General features: G+C 41.0%; 1 protein-coding gene and 1 long non-coding RNA gene across 2 annotated transcripts; one reads left to right on the top strand and one right to left on the bottom strand.

The window, feature by feature from the left end:
• The first annotated feature begins 1881 nt into the window (after positions 1-1881).
• On the top strand, positions 1882-10771 carry LOC115148451 (ubiquitin-conjugating enzyme E2 G1). The gene is made up of 6 exons (XM_029690348.1): positions 1882-2087; positions 5927-6029; positions 7995-8092; positions 8347-8525; positions 8994-9117; positions 9351-10771. Exons 1-5 carry the CDS (start codon positions 2042-2044, stop codon positions 9078-9080), a joined length of 513 nt encoding a protein of 170 aa, XP_029546208.1. The 5' UTR covers positions 1882-2041; the 3' UTR covers positions 9081-9117; positions 9351-10771.
• A 1821-nt stretch (positions 10772-12592) lies between these two features.
• Positions 12593-18176, bottom strand: LOC115148450 (uncharacterized). Its single transcript, XR_003866677.1, has 3 exons — positions 18128-18176; positions 13361-13466; positions 12593-13199 (listed from the first exon to the last, which is right to left on the bottom strand). It is a non-coding gene; the product is annotated as an uncharacterized LOC115148450 (long non-coding RNA).
• Between the last annotated feature and the right edge of the window lie 4660 nt (positions 18177-22836).

Genomic DNA, 22836 nt, shown 5'->3' with positions numbered 1-22836 from the left:
AACGTTGAGGGTTTGCTGACCACCACTAACAAGCTCACTTTTCCTGCCTGTTTCATTAGTTCAAAGTTGGAAATCAGATTTTTTACATTTTCATAACATATGTATAATTCTTTAATATTTTTGCAACAAATTTTCCACCAACAGGTTTCTGTGCTAATGCACCACACAACCAATAAACAAGCATTCCAACTTTGGGCGCCTCAATATCATGGTTTGTGTTTTTAACACCACTATAAATAGACCATGTCAATCTCGACACACAGAAAATACATCCCTCCCTACCTTATAGGCCTACCCAGTACCGAAAGCTCGACTTGACAATCTCTGAATGTCATTAACGTTTTTGGTGTTTTGCAACAGATGTCTCCTTCCATTCATCCAATGGCCGCTGCACAGTTTGGATTGATTGATTGATTTGATTTGTCAGTTAAAAAACATACATTTACACACAGCACAAAATAATGTTTTAAGTGACTAGGATTCCACAATAAAGGCGGGGACTTTATCACAGCACAGTTGCATCACAGCACAGTTGAAAAATATATGGCAAATAGAAATCCAAAATGGATGATGTTGAGAGATAGATGGGAGGGGTTGAATGGAGCTGAAGAGTGGGACTAATAACAAGATAACCAATGTAAAACATACGGGGTCTGTAAAATGCATACAGGTTCAGAAATGTTGTGAAATAGCACAGTTACAAATAGAAATCAAACTGGATGGACATCAGAAATAGAGGAAGGACTAAAAACAAACAAAATATAACTATTGTAAAATAAATTGTGTATGTAATATGTGTATAAAATGTGTAAACTTAAGGTAGAACCCTAAGTGTTTATTAGTTTACTCCAATTGGGGGAAGTGTGGTAGGTTTTGTGGGGAATAATAAAGGTATATTCTTTAAAAAGTATGTATATCTATATAGGTATGTGTATGTATATATGTGTATAAGTATGCATACGTGTATGTATAAAATATACATATTTACCCAAAAAATATATGGGTGTTTGGAAATGATGCAGACAATTACATTGATGGAAGCAACAATCTTTCCACAATATTAAGCTGATCCACCCCTTCAAAGAAGTTTAAAAAAATAAATTATAATAATAAAAATAAAGGCGGGACTTATTTCCATTGCGGTCCCTATTTTTTACATTAAAAAAGGAGTGGCTTCCATCTGGCCACTAACATAAAGGTCTGATTGGTGGAGTGCTGCAGAGATGGTTGTCCTTCCAGAAGGTTCTACCATCTCCACAGAGGAACTCTGGAGCTCTGTCAGAGTGAACATTGGGTTCTTTGTCACCACCCTGACAGCCAATTTAGAGATTAATACATTGTGCAATGATGTGTCTTATAATGGCATCCAATACTTAATCTGTACCCCTACTTCCCGCAGCTATGTTCAGGGGATGTAGTATTTAATTATGTATTTTGTTTCCTTAGGGAGAAATCAATATTGGGTAGGATTTAGACTTTCACTGTCTCTGGTCCACACTCCAGTCCAGCTGACAGGTGTAATGCACTTTAAAGTTAATTGCCAACCACCATATAAAATCCACAGACGAAGAAGATCAGGGCTGTGCACAGACCATTCAGTAGGGCAGTTCTCGATCAGGGGCATACACAGACCTTTCAGGGGGCAGGTGCTCAAACTGAAAAACGTTCATAATTCAAATTTCAAAATGTACATCATATCAACTGCCTCTAGTGAGCATTTTTACTTTTTTTGAGCATTGAAGTGTTGCAACTGTGGTGAAAATGAGGTTGTCAAAGTCAGGGCCGTCCAGAAGATTTCATATGCAGAGGCTGTCAAAATTCCACCGAAGAAGAAGGTGATGTCACAAGTGCTGTTGCGCGTACTGATAATTGCCTTCACGCAGCGTTACTGTTTTCTTTAGTGCGCATGTGCCCCAGAATGAGAATGTTGAGCAAAACAGACTAGAAAAAAAGCACTGGCATTATTTATTGAAAGTTGCTAGCTAATTCTCTCACCTCGCAATATTAGCTAGCTAACATTTTAGAATCCAAATTGTAAAACATGACGGAGCCTCAGGCAGCACTGTTACTCAGGAGACAGCTGGCAGGTAATTTATAAACTGGTGGCTAACGTAGCCGGCTAACGCTCTGATTGCTTGTCGGGTTGCTATGCTAGCTAGCGAACGTTAACTAACTAATCTTTGTTCCGGCGTTTATATACTGTCATGTATGGACTATGGTGTGAAATGTCATCTTTGATTACTTAATTTTGATAGTTGAATACAGTAAAGTAAGCCCACCAGTGGCAGCGAGCTAGGCAGTTACGAAGCTAGCTACAGACAGTTGATATAGGACACTTTGTGGAAACATAGGTACAAAAGTTTCGGTTGATAAAATAGTTCGATGCCAAGCCATCTAACGCTAGATGTATGTTTTGGTTATGTTTATATTGTAGGTCTATATTGGTTTTGTTTTGTGGACGCAAAACGACTCACCGGTAGCTTACTAGTTAACGTTTGTTACCCCTTTGTTTTGAACGTCATTTAGATGTCTAGCTAACATTAGCGGACACATGTCAACTGTAGCCATTGATGCACAATTGTCAGACTTTATATTAACGTTGGGGAAGACGGAGCCGTGAGTTTAACTGAACCACCCGTTAGCTAAATGTGTTCATTCTGTTAAGTAACGTTATTTGACATGTGCTACGATAGTTCTTATTTTTTACGAAATTGAATCCATATAAGGGACCTTTGGAGGAAGGACTCCAAGACGCTGCATCTCAGTGCAAGATGCGTCACTGCAGTACCTGGTTCGATCCCAGGCTGCATCACATCCGGCTGTGATTGGGAGTTCCGTAGGGTGGCACCGGGGTAGGCCGTCATTGTAAATAAGAATGTGTTCTGAACTGACTTGCCTAGTTAAATAAAGGTTACATTTGTGGCATTTTGGCTTTACCCAGGCATCCTTTTAAACGGCCACACCAAGACGATGGCCAGAGCTTACCCATGATGTTGCACAACTATTTAAATCAATAAGTCATCGTTTTAGTCAAAGTATGATATTTGGGCTTGAAGTGACAAATCTGAACTGCCCACTTTGTGAAAATCTGTGCGAATGTGGTATCTTTTCCTATGATATGACATACAAATTATTTTCAACCTGTTTCGTTTAAGGGCTGGGTTTTATTTTAATGTTACCACCTGCATTGGTAAAGGAAATTAGGATACCTTGTCAGTTGCACAACTGAATGCATTCAACCTAAATGTGTCTATCGCGTTTAACCCAACCTCTCTGCTCAAGGGCAGAACGGCAGATTTAAATTGTTCCTCTTCGTGACTGAGATGAGCCAAACAGCCTTCTGTCCACTTGGCCCCCTAAACAATGGAGCAAGAAAATATGGGGTGCAAACTTCAACTCTAAAACTAGCAGAGATCCCACTCTGGAACATTGATGTGCCTGTAGAGTATATTATGTTCATATTGAAGAATGAACCCAATCAGAAAGTGTATATTTTCAATATTCATGTTTATATTTTTTTTATATTCATAAATTAATGTAAGAAAATTGTTATTGAACTCAAAATACTACTCATATTACAGAGAAAGCGATAACGCTTCATATGGCACTTTTTTAAATTTAAAGCACATACAGATGAAACATTATGGTGTTTTTAAAGCAGGGTTTCCCAAACTCGGTCTTGGGGCCCCCTCCTGCACGTTTTGGTTTTTGCCCGAGCACTACACAGCTGATTCAAAATCATCAAAGCTTCATAATGAGTTGGTTATTTGAATCAGCTGTGTAGTGCTATGGCAAAAAACAAAGCATGCACCCCGGGTGGTGGTGGGGGGTGGGACATTGTTAATGTTGTAAATGATTATTGTAGTTGGAAATGGCTGAATTTGTACGCCTATGTAGATATTCCATTCGGAGGCCCATTATCAGCAACATCACTCCTGTGTTCCAATGGCACTTTGTGTTAGCTAATCCAAGTTTATCATTTGAAAAGGCTAATTGATCATTACAAAACCCTTTTGCATTGATGTTAGCAAAGCTGAAAACTGTTGTTCTGATTAAAGAAGCAATAAAACCGGCCTACTTTAGACTAGTTGAGTATATGGAGCATCAGCATTTGTGGGTTTCATTACAGACTCAAAATGGCCAGAAACAAAGAACTTTCTACTGAAACTCGTCAGTCTATTCTTGTTCTGAGAAATGAACGCTATTCCATGCGAGAAATTGCCAAGAAACTGAAGATCTCGTACACTGCGCTACTACTCTCTTTACAGAACAGCGCAAACGGGCTCTAATCAGAATAGAAAGAGGAGTGGGAGGCTCCAGTGTACAACTGAGCAAGAGGACAAGTATATTAGAGTGTCTAGTTTGAGAAACAGACACCTCACACGTCTTCAACTGGCAGCTTCATTAAATAGTACCCGCAAAACACCCGTCTCAACATCAACAGTGAAGAGGCAACTCCGGGATGTGTCTTGTGTTCTTTTGCACATCTTAATAATTTTTTTTGGGGGGGGGCAGTCTGAGATATGGCTTTTTCTAAATTAATCAATTTCCCTAGACATCTCCTGATGTGGTTTAAATGTTGTTGTGGACTTAGAACATTTCGTTTTTTTTCTATTATACCAGGTGTAATGTTGAGAGTGAAAACCTGAAACGAAAACTTCGAAAAAATAAAGCGGGGAAAACGGAATTTGGGGGAGAAACAGAATCAGGCAGAAAATAAAACCGATTTTACAGGACCCTATTACTGCGGCTCCTTGCCAAGTTCTCAGCGGAGGGAGAACACCTTGTTCTAAAGCCCTATGTGGCTGTGTCCCAGAGGCCTTTCTTGGTCCCTGCCGCTTTGTTTCTCAAAAGGGGAAGCCTTGAGATTCACACATTCCATGAACTCTCTGAACCTATGACCTCCTTGACAATGCTCCTCTGGATTGATTACTGGTCATGTGACTTAAAAGCGCCACTCATATTTACCAGTTTCTCTTTTGCATTGACACACTTTCAAAGCCTCCCTCCCTACAAATTCTGGAGTACTTAGAATTTAACTAGATTAACTTGATCTGGTCTATGCAAAATAATGAAACATTTGCTTGAATAAATGTGCTAATATGATTTAAAAGTAACTATGAAAACCTAAACGCAGTCCTCAGTCTCCCTGTGGCTCAGTTGGTAGAGCATGGTGTTTGCAACGCCAGCATGGTGTGTGCAACGCCAGGGTTGTGGGTTCGATTCCCACAGGGGGCCAGTACAACAACAAAAAATGCATGAAATGTATGCATTCAGTACTGTAAGTCACTCTGGATAAGAGTGTCTGCTAAATGACTAAAATGTAAAAAATGTCAGGGTTGCTGTTCAAAGGGTGTGTAACCTACTACTGCAGTAGTCATTTGACTCCTCACTCACCCCCATCAACAGCAGAAGTAGTGGTCACTGCTCCTGTGCTTTGAGTTGCACAAGGCCTGATCAAGTTAGTGAATATTTGCTTCACCAATTACTTATACAGTTAGAGGTGCGTTATTGGGACCATTCACATGTCTCTTTTAGTAGACTTCACTTTTGAAATGGTTGTTTCGAGAGGAAATGAAATAGACCAGAACCCATTGTGTGACAGATGGGTGCAGTCCTTTGACTGTGCTGCTGTTTTAGCATGGCAGGGGACTGGCTGCCAGTGTAACAGCACATTTAAACCACATTGCACTTTTGAGTTAGCAGTTTAAATGTTTGAGTTGTTTAAATTGCTACTTAATAGGGATACAAATTATTTAAAGATCAACAGATTTATTATGTTCACAGAGAGGAACATTTAAATCTGAGTGCTGAATCCAGCATTCCAACACAACTGATTTGTGAGATGTACTTCTTACTTTATAGACTGGATGAAGTTCTGATGAAAAACCAAATGATGTTAAAATGTTTTCTCTTGATTTACCAGAGCTGAATAAGAACCCAGTGGAGGGATTCTCAGCAGGCTTGATAGACGATAATGACCTCTACAGATGGGAAGTCTTAATCATCGGCCCACCAGACACATGCTAGTAAGTCTGCCAGCACAGTTCCACTCTGATTTTGCTGTGTGGGTTGGTTGATAAGCCAGCTGGGGAGTATGTGGATGTGAGGAGGAATTTGCTATTTGTCATATACAGCAGTTGTCCGTTCATGTAAAGATTTTGTGATCTTTTCAACTATATTACAATTAGTGTGAACGTTGAAACGAAATTGGGATCAGAAATGTTTTTCTTTTTTTTGCTACTTTGTTAAGCGGAACTGTGCGGTATGCATCTGTGAATGAGGAGGGGAGCAGGGAGGGGGAGACAGGGCAACCAAGTTGATTTGTGCTGGTAGACTACCTTATTGCTAGTTATTTAGCATCTCATCTGATTACATAGTATTTTGTCTTGACTGCATCAAACTGAGAGAAGCAAGCTAGCTAGCTAACGTCAGCTAGACTAATTCAAACTACATAACTATAACTGTCCCCTTCCAACTCCAGCATAGATTATACAATTTTCTCTAGACCATCTGCAATGGTTTTTAATTTTTTTAATTTCACCTTTATTTAACCAGGTAGGCCAGTTGAGAACAAGTTCTCATTTACAACTGCGACCAAGCCAAGATAAAGCAAAGCAGTGCGACAAAAACAACACAGAGTTACACATGGGATAAACAAACATACAGTCAATAACACAATAGAAAAAATCTGTATACAGTGTGTGCAAATGAAGTAAGGCAATAAATAGGCCATAGTGGCGAAGTAATTAAAATGTAGCAATTAACACTGGAGTGATAGATGTGCAGATGAGGATGTGCAAGTAGAAATACTGGTTTGCAAAAGAGCAGAAAAAAAACATATGTGGAATGAGGTAGGTAGTTGGTTGGATGGGCTATTTACAGATGGGCTGTGTACAGCTGCAGCGATCAGTAAGCTGCTCTGACAGCCGATGCTTGAAGTTAGTGAGGGAGATGTAAGTCTCCAACTACAATGATTTTTGCGATTCGTTCCAGTCATTGCCAGCAGAGAACTGGAAGGAAAAGCGGCCAAAGGAGGTGTTGGCTTTGGGGATGACCAGTGAAATAAACCTGCTGGAGCGCATGCTACTGGTGGGTGTTGCTGTGGTGACCAGTGAGCTGAGATAAGGCGGAGCATTACCTAGCAAAGACTTATAGATGACCTGGAGCCAGTGGGTTTGGCGACAAATATGTAGCGAGGACCAGCCAACGAGAGCATACAGGTTGCAATGGTGGATAGTATATGGGGCTTCGGTGACAAAACGGTTTGCACTGTGATAGACTGCATCCAGTTTGCTGAGTAGAGTGTTGGAGGCTATTTTGTAAATGACATCGCCGAAGTCAAGGATCGGCAGGATAGCCAGTTTTACGGGGGTATGTTTGGCAGCATGAATGGAGGCTTTGTTGCGAAACAGGAAGCTGACTCTAGATTTAATTTTGGTATGGAGATGCTTAATATGAGTCTGGAAGGAGAGTTTACAGTCTTGCCAGACACCTAGGTATTTATAGTTGTCCACATATTCTAAGTCGGAACCGTACAGAGTAGTGATGCTAGGCGGCGGGCGGGTGCGGGCAGTGATCGGTTGAAGAGCATGCATTTAGTTTTACTAGCGTTTTAAGAGCAGTTGGAGGCCATTGAAGCTCGTTTAGAGGTTTGTTAACAGTGTCCAAAGAAGGGCTAGATGTATACAGAATGGCGTCGTCTACATAGATGTGGATCAAAGAATCACCCGCAGCAAGAGCGACATCATTGATATATACAGAGAGAAGAGTCGATCCGATAATTCAACCCTGTGGCACCCTCATAGAGACTGCCAGAGGTCCGGACAAAATGTGATCATCACGTGGAATTATAGGAATTTTTCTTATTGTTTTAACAGAAAAAAATAAATAATTAATTGCTGTTTAAACGTTAGACTTTTTCCATTTGTCAGATCCCTATATTCCAACCCCTGATATTTGACCATAATGAACCATATTTCTCTCTGCCACAGTGAAGGCGGTGTGTTTAAAGCACATCTCACGTTTCCCAAAGACTACCCTCTCAGGCCACCTAAAATGAAATTTATCACAGATATATGGCACCCTAATGGTAAGTATGAGTGTATTGCACTGGGTATGTTTTCTCTTGAAATTATTAGCACTTTTTTGTCTGTTTACTGTTGGGGAAATAAATGTAGGCTATCCCTCAGGAGGACCAGTAGTGTTTCTCAGTAAAGTAATACTTTTTTGGAACCCACCAAAATCCTTTACTCTGGCAGTTATTCACACGCATGCACACACACATGCACACAGAAACAAGTAAATAAATCTGTTCTAATTTCATGTCTTTTATCCTGTTTGCAGTTGACAAGAACGGTGACGTATGTATATCTATTTTGCACGAGCCTGGTGAAGATAAGTACGGCTATGAGAAGCCTGAGGAGCGCTGGCTGCCCATCCACACAGTGGAAACCATCATGATTAGTGTTATTTCCATGTTGGCGGACCCTAACGGAGACTCGCCTGCCAATGTAGACGCTGCAGTAAGTCTCATTTTCACCTGAGGGGCCAAATCAGGGGTTTGAGCTCACTCTGATTACTGTTCTTTATAAATCGACAATCTGTGGATGGTTATTTAGGACAAAAGGAGTTAAAGGCCCAGTGCAGTCAAAAACATGATTTCCTGTGTTTTATATACATTTCCACACTGAGGTTATAATAATTTTGTGGAAATGCTGATGTTGCCCTTTTCGTGTAAGAGCTGTTTGAAAAGACCACCTGAAATTTCAGCCTTTTTTGGTGGGATGGAGTTTGGTACTTAATTGTTACCCAGAATTTTTTTGATATTGAGTTTAAAACGACTGAATTGGACCTTTTAATGGTATATTCCATCCTGTAGTGCACAGAATTCTTAATGTTCCAGGTTCCCAAACATCATATTTGCCTTTGGAGAGCAAGAATCTGTCATCTTTCAGCTAAAATGTTTTCCCCCTTCATTGTTCCCCCTGCAGAAAGAGTGGAGGGAAGACCGACATGGGGAATTCAAAAGGAAAGTGGCCCGTTGTGTAAGAAAGAGCCAAGAGACTGCCTTTGAGTGATTATTTATCAAGCGGCTTCTTGCTTCATTTTTTCAGGGTAAGTGTTGTGGACTTTTGCCCCTTGGATCTTTTACAAACCAAGTGTTGTGATTTTGAGGAGGTCCCTATGCTATTATATGGCATCTCTGAGTAACTTATTACACTGTTCACACTTCAAATTAAATATGTAGATGGTTCATTCATACCTCTTGAAGTTTCTGAAAGACTATGACGGAAGTTTTTTACAGTATATCCAATATGTGCTAAGTTGCCTGTTCTTGTCTTACACAGGTCGCCAATTGAGAAACAACATGGCAATGTTTTCCTGCACTCTATTGCATGGCTGGTCTTCATTGACTTTGTCAGAAACCGTCTGGCAACAACAGGCTGCAATAGAACATAACAGCTGTTACCAGATCCTGACTGAAAACCGCCAAGCAAGTGCCAACTCAAAAACAACAACAAAGCATAAGATGAATAACCAAGTTTTTTTTTTTTTAAGTCTATGAACTGCTTTTCAGGAAGATATTGTAAAGACCTGTATATAGCACAGACATAAAACTGGATAATATATCAATTGTCCCTATCCATCCAGCAAGACACTTAGTACCAAATAAATAGCATTTCTGTAGGTAGAATCTGAGTCCTATAGATTCTTATGTTTTTATTCCACTTCCCCCTTCTTCAACGTCTGCTCTTGTGTGCATGAGTTCAGTTTTGTTACAGGTTGCTTTGACGGACAGGAGGCCTTGTAGGGAGCAGAATGGTAAGAATGCAATGCTGTTGTAGAATCCCTCTATTGGAGGAGAGCTGCTTTGGTTCTAGAATGACCGAAATATCAGGCCGAATTTGCATTTATGGCAGATGGACATAAGGGTGCATTACATGTACTGTAGCTTGCTTGTCATGTTGGGTTCATTCACCTCAGCACTTCAGGAAAAGTTGCTGTAAGTCACCATTTAACATATGAAAAAGGTTATAAATGCAAGTCTTTATTTTGGATTTGAACACCATGCGGTGCACCCCCTACCATGACCCAATTTGTCAAGTTCAGGTGTGTTTCTTCGGAGATGGACATAACCATTACAAGTCATGCATGCACAAATTGAAGTCATAGGTAAGTTTTTAATTACTATTTTTTTTCCAAAAGTGCCTCCTCTTAAATTGCTTGGCAATTGCCCCCTGTATTGAACCAGTGTTTCAGAAAAATATGAGAAATTGCAAAACACCCTGTAAGTTTGTACAACGTGTCAGTTATTCTATAACATCAGGACAATGTGTAATTCAAATATTGGTTAAAATTTGGTTTAGCGATAACTTTCCCCTCTGTGTGGTGTACCGTCTTATTTTTTTTTTTTAATTCTGATATTCGGGTGGTGTGGAGACCTATTTCTCCTGTATTCACCTTGATGAAGGATATGAATTGTGTAGTGTCCTAGGTAGGATTTGTTATGCATGCTTTTAACTTTAGGTTTTCTTGCTGGTAGTTTTGGGGTTTTGATTTAAAATGTGTGAAAGAGTGTGTGCGCCCGTGCCCTTTTTTCTTTACCCTCTATTCCCCTGATCCTCAATTTTCCCCTGGTTTATTATTTTATTCTGTCTCTGATGGACTATTGCAGTTTACTTGCCTAATGTACAAAGACAAAATACTAATGTATATTTTCTGTGTTATGTAGTGAGTTCTTCTAAAATAAGATTTTTTTTCCCAATAATTGCTGGTGTTTTTTCTTTTAATGAAATTCATATCCGCAGTGTTTTGTCATACAATCAGGCATGATTGATACACACTATCTTCTTTCCTAGCATGTCATTACCTGGTCTTGACCAAAGCTCCCTGCCTTTTATCATGTGGTGTCTGGCCCCTAGGTGAAACATATCATGTACTTGTCATGCAACACATTACGCTAGATTTAACAAGTGTTAGTGATAGGATACTGTCATTTGGCACAAAGGTGAGAATATTATATGGGTCAAGTGTATTCTGTGTACAGTAGTGTCCCATATTCAGAAGAAAGCCATGTAACAACATTACACCAAGTGAGGTGTTGGTGTTTTGATTGCCACAGACTTATGCCGCGTTCAAGAATACTCTGAAATTTCTGACTTGGAAACTCTGAAAAATTTGTTCAGTTTCAGAATCAACCAATAGGTAGCTCTACGTAAAAAAAGTGTATGCTAATTTTAACTGAGTTTCCGAGTTGTCTCACAATTATCCCTATCCTACATGAACAATTGGCCAGGCAGAGATCTTTGGAGAGCAGATTTGTCTATTTTTGGATGGGTTTCAGGGAGCTGTGCCAAGAACAGGCTCCAGTCTAGACTAGGCAAGGACCATTTGTCTCACCCTCTGCAACCAACCACTTAATAATAATAATAATAATATGATCATTTATAACATGTACCAGTCAAAAGTTTGGACACCTACTCATTCAATGAAACTCCTTAAAGACTGTTGGAAAAGTATTCCTTCTGAAGCTGGTTGAGAGAATGCCAAGGGTGTGCGAAGCTGTCATCAAGGCAAAGGGTGGCTACTTTGAAGAATCTAAAATCTATTTTGATTTGTAAAACACTTTTTTGGTTACTACGTGATTCCATAAGGGTTATTTCCTAGTTGTCTTCACTTTTTCTACAATGTAGAAAATAGTACAAATAAAAATCCTTGAATGAGTAGGTGTGTCCAAATGTTTGACTTGTACTATAGCTAAACTCCTAATGCGTGTATTTCTGTAACTCTGAACAAGTGGAAGTGATCTGAAACAATATTCAGGGTAGAGTATTAATATTTTAGTTTGACTCTAAGAAAAAAAAATACTATCTTTGTCCATCCATTCAATATCAACCACCTCTATCAATGTTGATAACCACTTGTATTCTCACACACAGTCAATGAAGATTAGGCACCTACTGTGTATTTCACAATGCATTTCAGTCAAACAGGGCTCCAGGCCTAAGCAACATCAGCGGTCGCTTTGGGCCCCTGGCTGCTAGGGGGCCTGCCATGCCAAATTCTACGTCACGATGGGATTCGATAAACTATTCACGTCTGTTGCTATAGCAACGGTGTGATGACCTAATGATTTGAATTTTAGGTATCACAGCCTAAATTATGTAATTTTCATCATCGCTATGCAAACAAGGCTGATTTCCGCGACAATTTTGTTGAAACAAGTTTTGTTAAGCTAATAAAATGAAAACATGAATTCTAACTACTTTTTGGTACCTTATTAACATTACAACATGAAATCCATGTCTTAAACGTTGCTACGTTTCGGAAATGGCAAAGAAAACGTGCAGTTTAGAAAATGCTGTCATAATGCTGTGCTGATAAACATTTACAATACATGTTTACATTTTTTTTTTTTTTTTTACAGATCACTAAGTCAGCTAATTTCCACTCCATTCATAGGCAAATCCGTTTGATTCATACAGTGGCTTGTCTGACTCATGTTTTTATTTTAACCTGCCCTTCCCTTATCTACACTGAAATAATATAATTTCAAAAGTCCTCTATTATGATTTTTTTTTCCTATCTCGCATATTTCATTAATATACCCTTGAATGAATATATGTATGTGTATGTGTATATGTATGTATCTATTGTAGGTCCTAGGATACAACAATGAATAATGTGGAACAAATAAATACCATCATAGGACACCATACCTCTTACAATAATGAACACCTTATGAAACAGCTGGGAAAACCAACCTGGCAATATTTAAGATTTTAATACATAAATGTTTATATTTTTTGGTACAGTTGTGTCATTAATTTATTTTCACAGATTTTTTGTACACACATGGCAATCAGACTAAAATACTGAATTCTGGTGTGTGGAATATAGAAGGTGGTTGCTGTGTGGGTGGGAGGTTCTGCCTGTCACTTGTTCTCAACAGCCAGCCAGTCTCGGAAGGGGGACTTGAAGAGGGAGACTGAAAAGTCCAGGCACTGCTGCTCTCTTTGTTCTGAGTTAATCTGTGTATCTCACATGTTATGTGCCCAGGATGATAGAGCAAAAAGTATATATTTGCAGATAATGACAACAACAGTAGCTGTAGATGATGTAATGAAAAGTTGGAGGGTGGTTGGTAATGGAGGACACCAGGTGCATCCATGTGTGTTGGGCAGAACCCCTAGGTCCTGCAGAACAGGAGCAGAGTTAAAGGGAACAGGGTAGGAGACAGAGACGTTAACAAGTAAACACACAGGTTACACTTTACTGTGAGAAAATGTGATGGATTAGTGCAGTGTTATAAATGGGGGATATGTACTTTTCAACACTTTTGGAAGTTATAGCCTACCTCAAGATGGTCCCCCTCTGACTCGGAGCACAGACAATCAGACTGATCCAAACTCATTGGTTCTGGTGGATAGGATACCTCATGGGGGCTTGGACAGTCCTTCGTCCTAAAGTCATTTGGAGAGGTAAATTGAAGAGGCACATTTTTATAAGCTCAGCATAACTACCATTTCTTGCTTTCTCAAATGTCAACCAAAGCTTAATATGGTCGACCGTCCAACTGTAAAAGATTGTTGGCTTCCACTGAGGTAACCCTAGGAAGACAAAGAGAAACTAAAACTAGCTTCGGGTTATTTTTTGTGCAAATGCAAATAGGCAAGATTTTTTATATTCACTTTAAAGATGATGAACCCAGCTAGGAGCAAAAGAGCAACCTGCCATGTTTAATGATCCTAACCTGATGAGTTAATTCTACTAACCGGCTTAGATAACATGCTACAAGGAAGCAGTGAGCAGCCACACAAAACGGTCTCGAGTGGCAATCAATCTGCCCAATTAGCTGTTTCCATACACCTACTTATGTTGATCCTCCCACTGATTTCGCAACACCCACTTTCAGACACTCCACGTATGCAGTTACCCAAAATGTCCAAATTTTTTTACTAGTCTTGCCAGCAATCTAAACTTGTAGTAATCATCGCCGAATAGCGACTGGGCAGACAGTACATGTGCCCAGGGGCCCTGACCTCCTGGGGGCCCCCATTGATTTTGTTAGTCACTCTCACTCAGATATAATTTACATGGCATAAGTCAAAATGTGTAGAATTGCAGGATATTAGCTGTATGTTTTTTCTCTCTGTCCCATGACAATATTTGTAGATTTGCATTAAATGTTTTATAAAATTGCTAAACTTCTCTCCGCCCCATGGCATAATGTGTAGAATTGCATAACGTTTGCTGGGATTCTCTGCCTCTAACCCTATTACAGGGGCTGAGTCACTGGCTTACTGGTGTTCTTCCATGCCGTCCCTAGGAGGGGTGCATCACTTGAGTGGGTTGAGTCACTGACATGGTCTTTCTGTCTGGGTTGGCGCCCCCCCTTGGGTTGTGCCGTGGCGGAGATCATTGTGGGCTATACTCGGCCTTGTCTCAGGATGGTAAGTTGGTGGTTGGAGGTATCCCTCCAGTGGTGTGGGGGCTGTGCTTTGGCAAAGTGGGTGGGGTTATATCCTGCCTGTTTGGCCCTGTCCGGGGGTTTCATCGGATGGGGCCACAGTGTCTCCTGACCCCTCCTGTCTCAGCCTCCAGTATTTATGCTGCAGTAGTTTGTGTCGGGGGGCTAGGGTCAGTCTGTTACATCTGGAGTATTTCTCTGTCTTATCCGGTGTCCTGTGTGAATTTAAATATGCTCTCTCTAATTCTCTCTTTCTTTCTCTCTCTCTCGGAGGACCTGAGCCCTAGGACCATGCCTCAGGACTACCTGGCATGATGACTCCTTGCTGTCCCCAGTCCACCTGGCCGTGCTGCTGCTCCAGTTTCAACTGTTCTGCCTGCGGCTATGGAACCCTGACCTGTTCACCGGACGTGCTACCTGTCCCAGACCTGCTGTCCCAGACCTGCTGGAACCCTGACCTGTTCACCGGACGTGCTACCTGTCCTAGACCTGCTGTTTTCAACTCTAGAGACAGCAGGAGTGGTAGAGATACTCTCAAAGATTGGCTATGAAAAAGCCAATTGACACTTACTCTTGAGTTTCTGACTTGTTGCACCCTCGACAACTACTATGATTATTATTATTTGACCATGCTGGTCATTTATGAACATTTGAACATCTTGGCCATGTGCTGTTATAATCTCCACCCGGCACAGCCAGAAGAGAACTGGCCACCCCTCATAGCCTGGTTCCTCTCTAGGTTTCTTCCTAGGTTTTGGCCTTTCTAGGGAGTTTTTCCTAGCCACTGTGCTTCTACACCTGCATTGCTTGCTGTTTGGGGTTTTAGGCTGGGTTTCTGTACAGCACTTTGAGATATCAGCTGATGTAAGAAGGGCTATATAAATCGATTTCAATTTGATTTGATTTAAAACTGCAACATTTTCTCTACTCCCCATGGCAAAATTAAACTACAATTATTCTCTCTGCGGTCAACGGGAGCACTACAATATTTTTCCCTCGCCCCACAACCAAATCTCGCTTAGGGCGTAAGGACTGGCCCTGCATTCAAAGATGCCAGTCACTTTTTAGAGAAGCGCTGACCTCGCCCAGCACACGTTTTTTATTTGTGGATGCTTTCCAGACAAACAAGCGAGGGGGGTTTGTATTGCTCAGTGGGTTCGCCTGGGCATGTTCAGTTTTAAAACATTACAGATAGAAATGCCTTGAATATAACTGACATGATTCCTTAGAATCAGAGAGGCATGTTTGTTCTACGTAAATCTTTTCTGTCTGAACTTTGATCCGTCCTCCTGCTGAACGCGGCCCTGGTACCCGCTCTTCCCTATGTATGTGAAGCTAGCCACAATAACGATTACCCACAATAGTGGAATTTGCGGTTTGCCTTCAAAATAAACGTCTGTCATTGAAAGTGACGCAAATAGTGGAGTCGTGCCATATATGGAGTAGATAATAACACACGGGTCAGAATGTTGTTACATAATTTAAGATTAAATACAATAATTATTTAGTTTGACAATAAACAGAAAAAACTGTTGAAATCCCACTGTGGATGTATTCGACTGCATAATTCCATTGGGGGCATACATATTTTGTGTTGCAGCCTGAATTTAAAATGGCTTAAATTGAACATTTTTGTCACTGGCCTATACACAATACCCAATAAAGTAAAAGTGGAATTATGTTTTTTATGTTTACAAATGAATTAAAAATTCAAAGCCGAAATGTCTTCAGTCAATAAGTATTCAACCCCTTTTAATGACATGCCTAAATAAGTTCAGGAGTAAAAATGTGCTGAATAAGTCACATAATAAGTTGCATGGAATCACTGTGTGCAATAATAGTACAATAATAGTGATTGTTGAATGACTACCCCATTTCTGTACCCCACACATACAATTATCTCTAAGGTCACTCAGTCAAGCAGTGAATTTCAAACACAGATTCAACCACAAAGACCAGGGAGGTTTTTTAATGCCTCATAAAGAAGGGACCCTGTTGGTAGATTGGTAAACAAAAAAGAAAAGCAGACTGAATGTCCCTTTGAGCATGTGAAGTTATTAATTACACTTTGGATGATGTATCAACATACCCAGTCACTACAAAGATACAGGCGTCCTTCCTAACTCAGCTGCCGGAGAGGAAGTAAACTGCTCAGGGATTTTACCATGAGGCCAATGGTGACTTTAAAACAGTTAGAGTTTAATAGCTGTGATAGGAGAAAACAGAGGATGGATCAACAACATTGTAGTTACTCCACAATACTAACCTAATTGACAGAGTGAAAAGGAGCAAGCCTGTACAGAATACAAATATTTCAAAACATGCATCCTGTTTCCAATAAGGCATTAAACTAAAACAGCCAAAAATGTGGCAAGGAAATTAACTTTTTGTCCTGAATACAAAGTGTTATGTTTGGGGCAAATCCAACACAACACATCACTGAGTACCACTCTTCATATTTTTAAGCATGGTGGTGGTTGCAATCATGTTATGGGTATGCTTGTCATTGGCATGGACTAGGGATTTTTTTTAGGATGAAAAGAAACAGATCAGAGATAAGCACAGGCAAAATCCTAGAGGAAACCTGGTTCAGTCTGCCTTCCAACAGGCACTGGGAGGCAAATTCACCTTTCAGCAGGACAATAACCTTAAACACAAGGCCAAATATACACTGAAGTTGCTTACTAAGACGCCATTGAATGTTCCTGAGTGGCCTAGTTACAGTTTCGACTTAAATCAGCTTGAACATCTATGGCAAGACTTAAAAACGGATGTCTAGCAATGATTAACAACAAACTTGACAGAGCTTGAAGAATTTTTTTAAGAATGTGCAAATATTGTACAATCGAGGTGTGCAAAACTCTTAGAGACTTACCCAGAAAGACTCACAGTTGTAATCGCTGCCAAAGGTGATTCTAACATTTATTGACTCGGGGGTTGAATACTTATCTAATCAAGATATATTCATGTTTTATTTTTCATATTTTTTTTTACATCCATGTAAGCTCCATCAGTCCGCACTGTACTTCTGCCAATCTGTTTTAAGGCCTCTGCATACGATACATCATGAGCCAATATGTCTGAGCCTCTCTCTGTACCTGACATCCACCAAATGCACCACTGTGTTCTCTCCCACAATTACAGCACTTAACCATCACATTGCTTCCACATTCACCGTAATCATGTGCCCCTCCACACTTGGCATATATTTTCTTTCCTTTACACTGAGCAGCTACATGTCCCATTCTTAGGCATTTAAAACACTGCAGTGCAGATGGGACAAATTCTCTAACAATGAAGCTAAGGAATCCTGTCTGTACTTTTTCCGGCAAGACTTTCTCAAACCTCAGCATCACTGATAAGCCTTCACTTCTTTGACCCTCTTGCATACTGATCAACCTTTTGGCCTCAATCACTCTGCCTCCCTTCACATTTTCTTTAATATCATCTATGGACATAGATATTGGAACCACAGTGATGACTCCACTCAATCCGGCGCCGACAGAGATGGCCGCCTCGCTTCGCGTTCTCAGGAAACTATGCAGTGTTTTGTTTTTTTATGTATTATTTCTTACATTGTTACCCCAGGAAATCTTAAGTTTTATTACATACAGCCGGGAGGAACTATTGGATATAAGTGCAACGTCAACTTACCAACATTACCACCAGGAATACGACTTTCCTGAAGCGGATCCTCTGTTTGGTCTACCACCCAGGACAATGGATCGGGTCCCAGCCGGTGACCCAAAACAACGGCGCCGCAGAAGGGGCAGAAGAAGCGGTCTTTTGGTCAGGCTCCGTAGACAGGCGCACCGCTCCCGAGTTTACTACTCGCCAACGTCCAGACTCTTGACAACAAGGTAGACGAAATCCGAGCAAGGGTTGCCTTCCAGAGAGACATCAGAGATTGTAACGTTCTTTGTTTCACGGACTTTCTGTATCATGATCTCTCTTCTTCCTATGCCTTTCCACTACCGACCATTCCGGTTCTTGACCCTCTTTCTCCCGCTCGTTACCATCAGAATTGACACCCATACTATTCCAGCACAGCAGTTGCTTCACCAACTTTTTTTCCATTTCCTCCATTTCGTCCGCACTACTCGCTGTCATTTCCCCCGCCTTTGGGGGGGTGCTTATGTGAAACATAGCATTTAAACATTGAACACCGTTCTGTCAAACTGAACGCAGCCCAGGCAAATGCAATCGATCAATGCGCTATGTGGAATTGATCAACCAATGGTGTGTTAGATACCACCCACACATATTTGTTTGACACCCCCTTATTATCATATTGGAGGAAAAAATACAGAAATAAATAAATGAAGAAATAATATAAATGAATAAAATGAAAGAAAGTGTGATTAATTATTGAAATAGTTGTTTATCTATTTATGTGTGCATTCATTCATCCATTTATTTATCTATTTATGTGTGCATTTTTTCATTGATTTATTTCTAATTACTGCAGATTTGGTTCTCCATACATTACAATCTTGTTTAGCATTATCTAGTCCAAATATGGCATGATTCCACTATTTGTGTCCGTTTGCATCACTGTCAATTTGGGACTTTTATTTTGAAAGTGAACCCCCAAACACACACGAGATGACAGCTGCCAGTTACCATAGCAACAGAGTAAACTAAAATGTTCTACTTATGAAAAAAGTGTATGTTATATCCCCATAAACATGCATAAAAATTATTTACAGGCAACATAAATTACTAACTCAAAAATGTATTAGAAAACAATGATTTTTAATGTTAGACGCGACTCCGTAAACCTATAATGTTAGCCAGCTAACAAGCTAATCAGTCCCATGTACGTGCTGATGTATCACCCCGCAGGCTACGACCCCGCCCACAGCTGACCCCGCCCTGTTCTATGTGCCTCAAGAAGGAGTACTCATGGAGAATGATAGATGCCTCTACTGGCAAAAAAGGCCATATTAGCATTGGCAACGCCATTGAGGGCTTCCACCATGTTAATGTAGTCAACTGGGTGGGACTTCAAACTTCATTGGCTGATCGCTCCTGTTGACCCTGTTGGTGTCCAACCGGGTCATCAGGAGGGATCAGCCAAATCGTGAAGAAGAAAATGGACTTCTTCAAAATGAATCTGCCCATGCTGTCACAGACGCTATAACGGCAGAGATACAAAGATGAGTCCTCTATCTATCTCCGTGTGGGTAGTTTACTTTTTAGGACATTTGTTTAGATTGAGTCTCATCCTGATGATGACAATGATGATTCTGGCCAAGTGGGAGTGAGACTTTTGGAGAGAATGGATCCTTGCAGTCTGGAGGATCCATATGTGGTGTCAGGTACAGTGGAGAAGAGGTCGGGGACTGTTGAGTTGGTGAAAGTAACTCGAAGTAAACTCGTGATGATTTTTTTTGTGGTTGTACCATCCAGAGGGAGTGGGCGATTCATACCAAGCACATAGGGACAAGTCCTATTACTTGCTTTGCTCTCCGGAGCAGGGCGCCGTTGAAAGGAGTGATAACTGGAATGGCATTACGTGTTGAGGAGGAGCAATTGAAATTGAAGATTCCCGGTGTCTGTGATGTCCCCAGTTTGCTGCGACGTAAACCTGGTAGAGATCGTGGTGAAAAAGAGAAGACATTGTCTGTTTTGCTGATTTTTGTATGCAGAGTCTTTACCAGGCAAAGTTGAGTTAGGATGTGCCAGTTAAGTTAAGTTAGGATGTGCCTTGAGAGCTTTTGTCCCAAACCCATTACAGTGTTTTAGGTGCCAAGCTTATGGTCATGTTGCAGCAGTTTGTAGGAGGGAGATTCATACATGTGAGAAGTGTGCAGGAGGGCATGAGACAAATGATTGTGTAGTACCAGTGGAAGAGGTTGTGTGTGTTAACTGTATACAGTTGAAGTCGGGAAGTTTACATACACTTACATGCTGACCAGACCGGACACGTCGCGTGTGCAACCGTCGCAAAATAAATTTAGAAATCCATGTTATTCAATTATTGCACCCACACTGCTCGCGCACGCCAACGAGCGTCTGCGATGCCAAGGTTTAAAATAGAACTCCTTTCTATTTCTGACGCAGATCGCGCTGGAAGTCCTGCCTCTCCCATCTTCTCATTGGTTTATAGAAGCAGGTACCCACGTGCCATCTCCTCATTGGTTATACCCACGTGGGTGATTGAAAGACTAACTGTTTTGCCGGTTGTCGTGGTAATACTATGAAAGTGTAGATGCGATCACCATATAAGTTCAAAGATGAAAAAGCCTGGAAGGAGGAGAGATGACTAGAAACAATTCGGTTGGCCGTTTTATGTGTGGATTAATTGTCGGAGTAGAGGACCTTGTGCATTTCAGTTAAAATAACAACTCAATGTTTATATCCCAAGACAAATTAGCTAGCAACAGCAAGCTAGCTAAATAGTACAAATTAGCTAGCAAGTGCAAGCTAACTAGCTAAATTGCCATACACGTTTAATGCTTTTCGACCTGTCCCCAAATTAATGTCATTGGTTCAGAGTTTGTTTTGATATTTTAACCTGCGTGTCGTGATCGCGTTTGGTGTAGGGGGAGAAAAGGAATTTATGCACAATAGCGCGCGATTGCGCATGCGCACAGCCGGTTTGGGTTCCATGTTAGGTTGGAGTCATTAAAACTCATTTTTCAACCACTCCACAAATTTCTTGTTAACAAACTATAGTTTTCGCAAGTCGGTTAGGACATCTACTTTTGTGCATGATACAAGTAATTTTTCAAACAATTGTTTACAGACAGATTATTTCACTTATAATTCACTGTTTGACAATTCCAGTGGGTCAGAAGTTTACATACACTAAGTTGACTGTGCCTTTAAACAGCTTGGAAAATTCCAGAAAATGTTGTCATGGCTTTAGAAGCTTCTGATAGGCTAATTGACATCATTTGAGTCAATTGGAGGTGTACCTATGGATGTATTTTAAGGCCTAACTTCAAACGCAGTGCCTCTTTGCTTGACATCATGGAAAAATCTAAAGAAATCAGCCAAGACCTCAGAAAATGAATTGTAGACCTCCACAAGTCTGGTTCATTCTTGGGAGCAATTTTCAAACGCCTGAAGCTACCACGTTCATCTGTACAAACAATAGTACGCAAGTATAAACACCATGGGACCACGCAGCCGCCATACCGCTCAGGAAGGATTTGCGTTTTGTCTCCTAGAGATGAACGTACTTTGGTGCGGAAAGTGCAAATCAATCCAAGAACAACAGCAAAGGACCTTGTGAAGATGCTGGAGGAAACAGGTACAAAAGTATCTATATCCACAGTAAAACGAGTCCTATATCGACATAACCTGAAAGGCCGCTCAGCAAGGAAGAAGCCACTGCTCCAAAACCGCCATAAAAAGCCAGACTACAGTTTGCAACTGCACATGGGGAAAAATCAAATCAAATTTATTTATATAGCCCTTCGTACATCAGCTGATATTTCAAAGTGCTGTACAGAAACCCAGCCTAAAACCCCAAACAGCAAGCAATGCATGTGAAAGAAGCATGGTGGCTAGGAAAAACTCCCTAGGAAAAACTCCCTAGAAAGGCCAAAAACCTAGGAAGAAACCTAGAGAGGAACCAGGCTATGAGGGGTGGCCAGTCCTCTTCTGGCTGTGCCGGGTGGATATTATAACAGAACATGGTCAAGATGTTAAAATGTTCATAAATGACCAGCATGGTCAAATAATAATAATCATAGTAGTTGTCGAGGGTGCAACAAGCACGTCCAGTGAACAGGTCAGGGTTCCATAGCCGCAGGCAGAACAGTTGAAACTGGAGCAGCAGCATGGCCAGGTGGACTGGGGACAGGAAGGAGTCATCATGCCAGGTAGTCCTGAGGCATGGTCCTAGGGCTCAGGTCCTCCGAGAGAAAGAAAGAAAGAGAGAAAGAGAGAATTAGAGAGAGCATATTTAAATTCACACAGGACACCGGATAAGACAAGAGAAATACTCCAGATGTAACAGACTGACCCTAGCCCCCCGACACATAAACTACTGCAGCATAAATACTGGAGGCTGAGACAGGAGGGATCAGAAGACACTGTGGCCCCATCCGATGATACCCCCGGACAGGGCCAAACAGGCAGGATATAACCCCACCCACTTTGCCAAAGCACAGCCCCTACACCACTAGAGGGATGTCTCCAACCACCAACTTACCGTCCTACGACAAGGCCGAGTATAGCCCACAAAGATCTCCACCACGGCACAACCCAAGGGGGGGGGCGCCAACCCAGACAGGAAGACCACGTCAGTGACTCAACCCACTCAAGTGACGCACCCCTCCCATGGACGGCATGGAAGAACACCAGTAAGTGACTCAGCCCCTGTAATAGGGTTAGAGGCAGAGAATCCC

The sequence above is a fragment of the Salmo trutta genome, chromosome 15 (assembly GCF_901001165.1).
Source record: "Salmo trutta chromosome 15, fSalTru1.1, whole genome shotgun sequence".
Classification (NCBI taxonomy): Eukaryota; Metazoa; Chordata; class Actinopteri; order Salmoniformes; family Salmonidae; genus Salmo; species Salmo trutta.
Note: the sequence above shows the minus strand (reverse complement) of the source record. Positions and strands in the feature narration are given on the sequence as shown.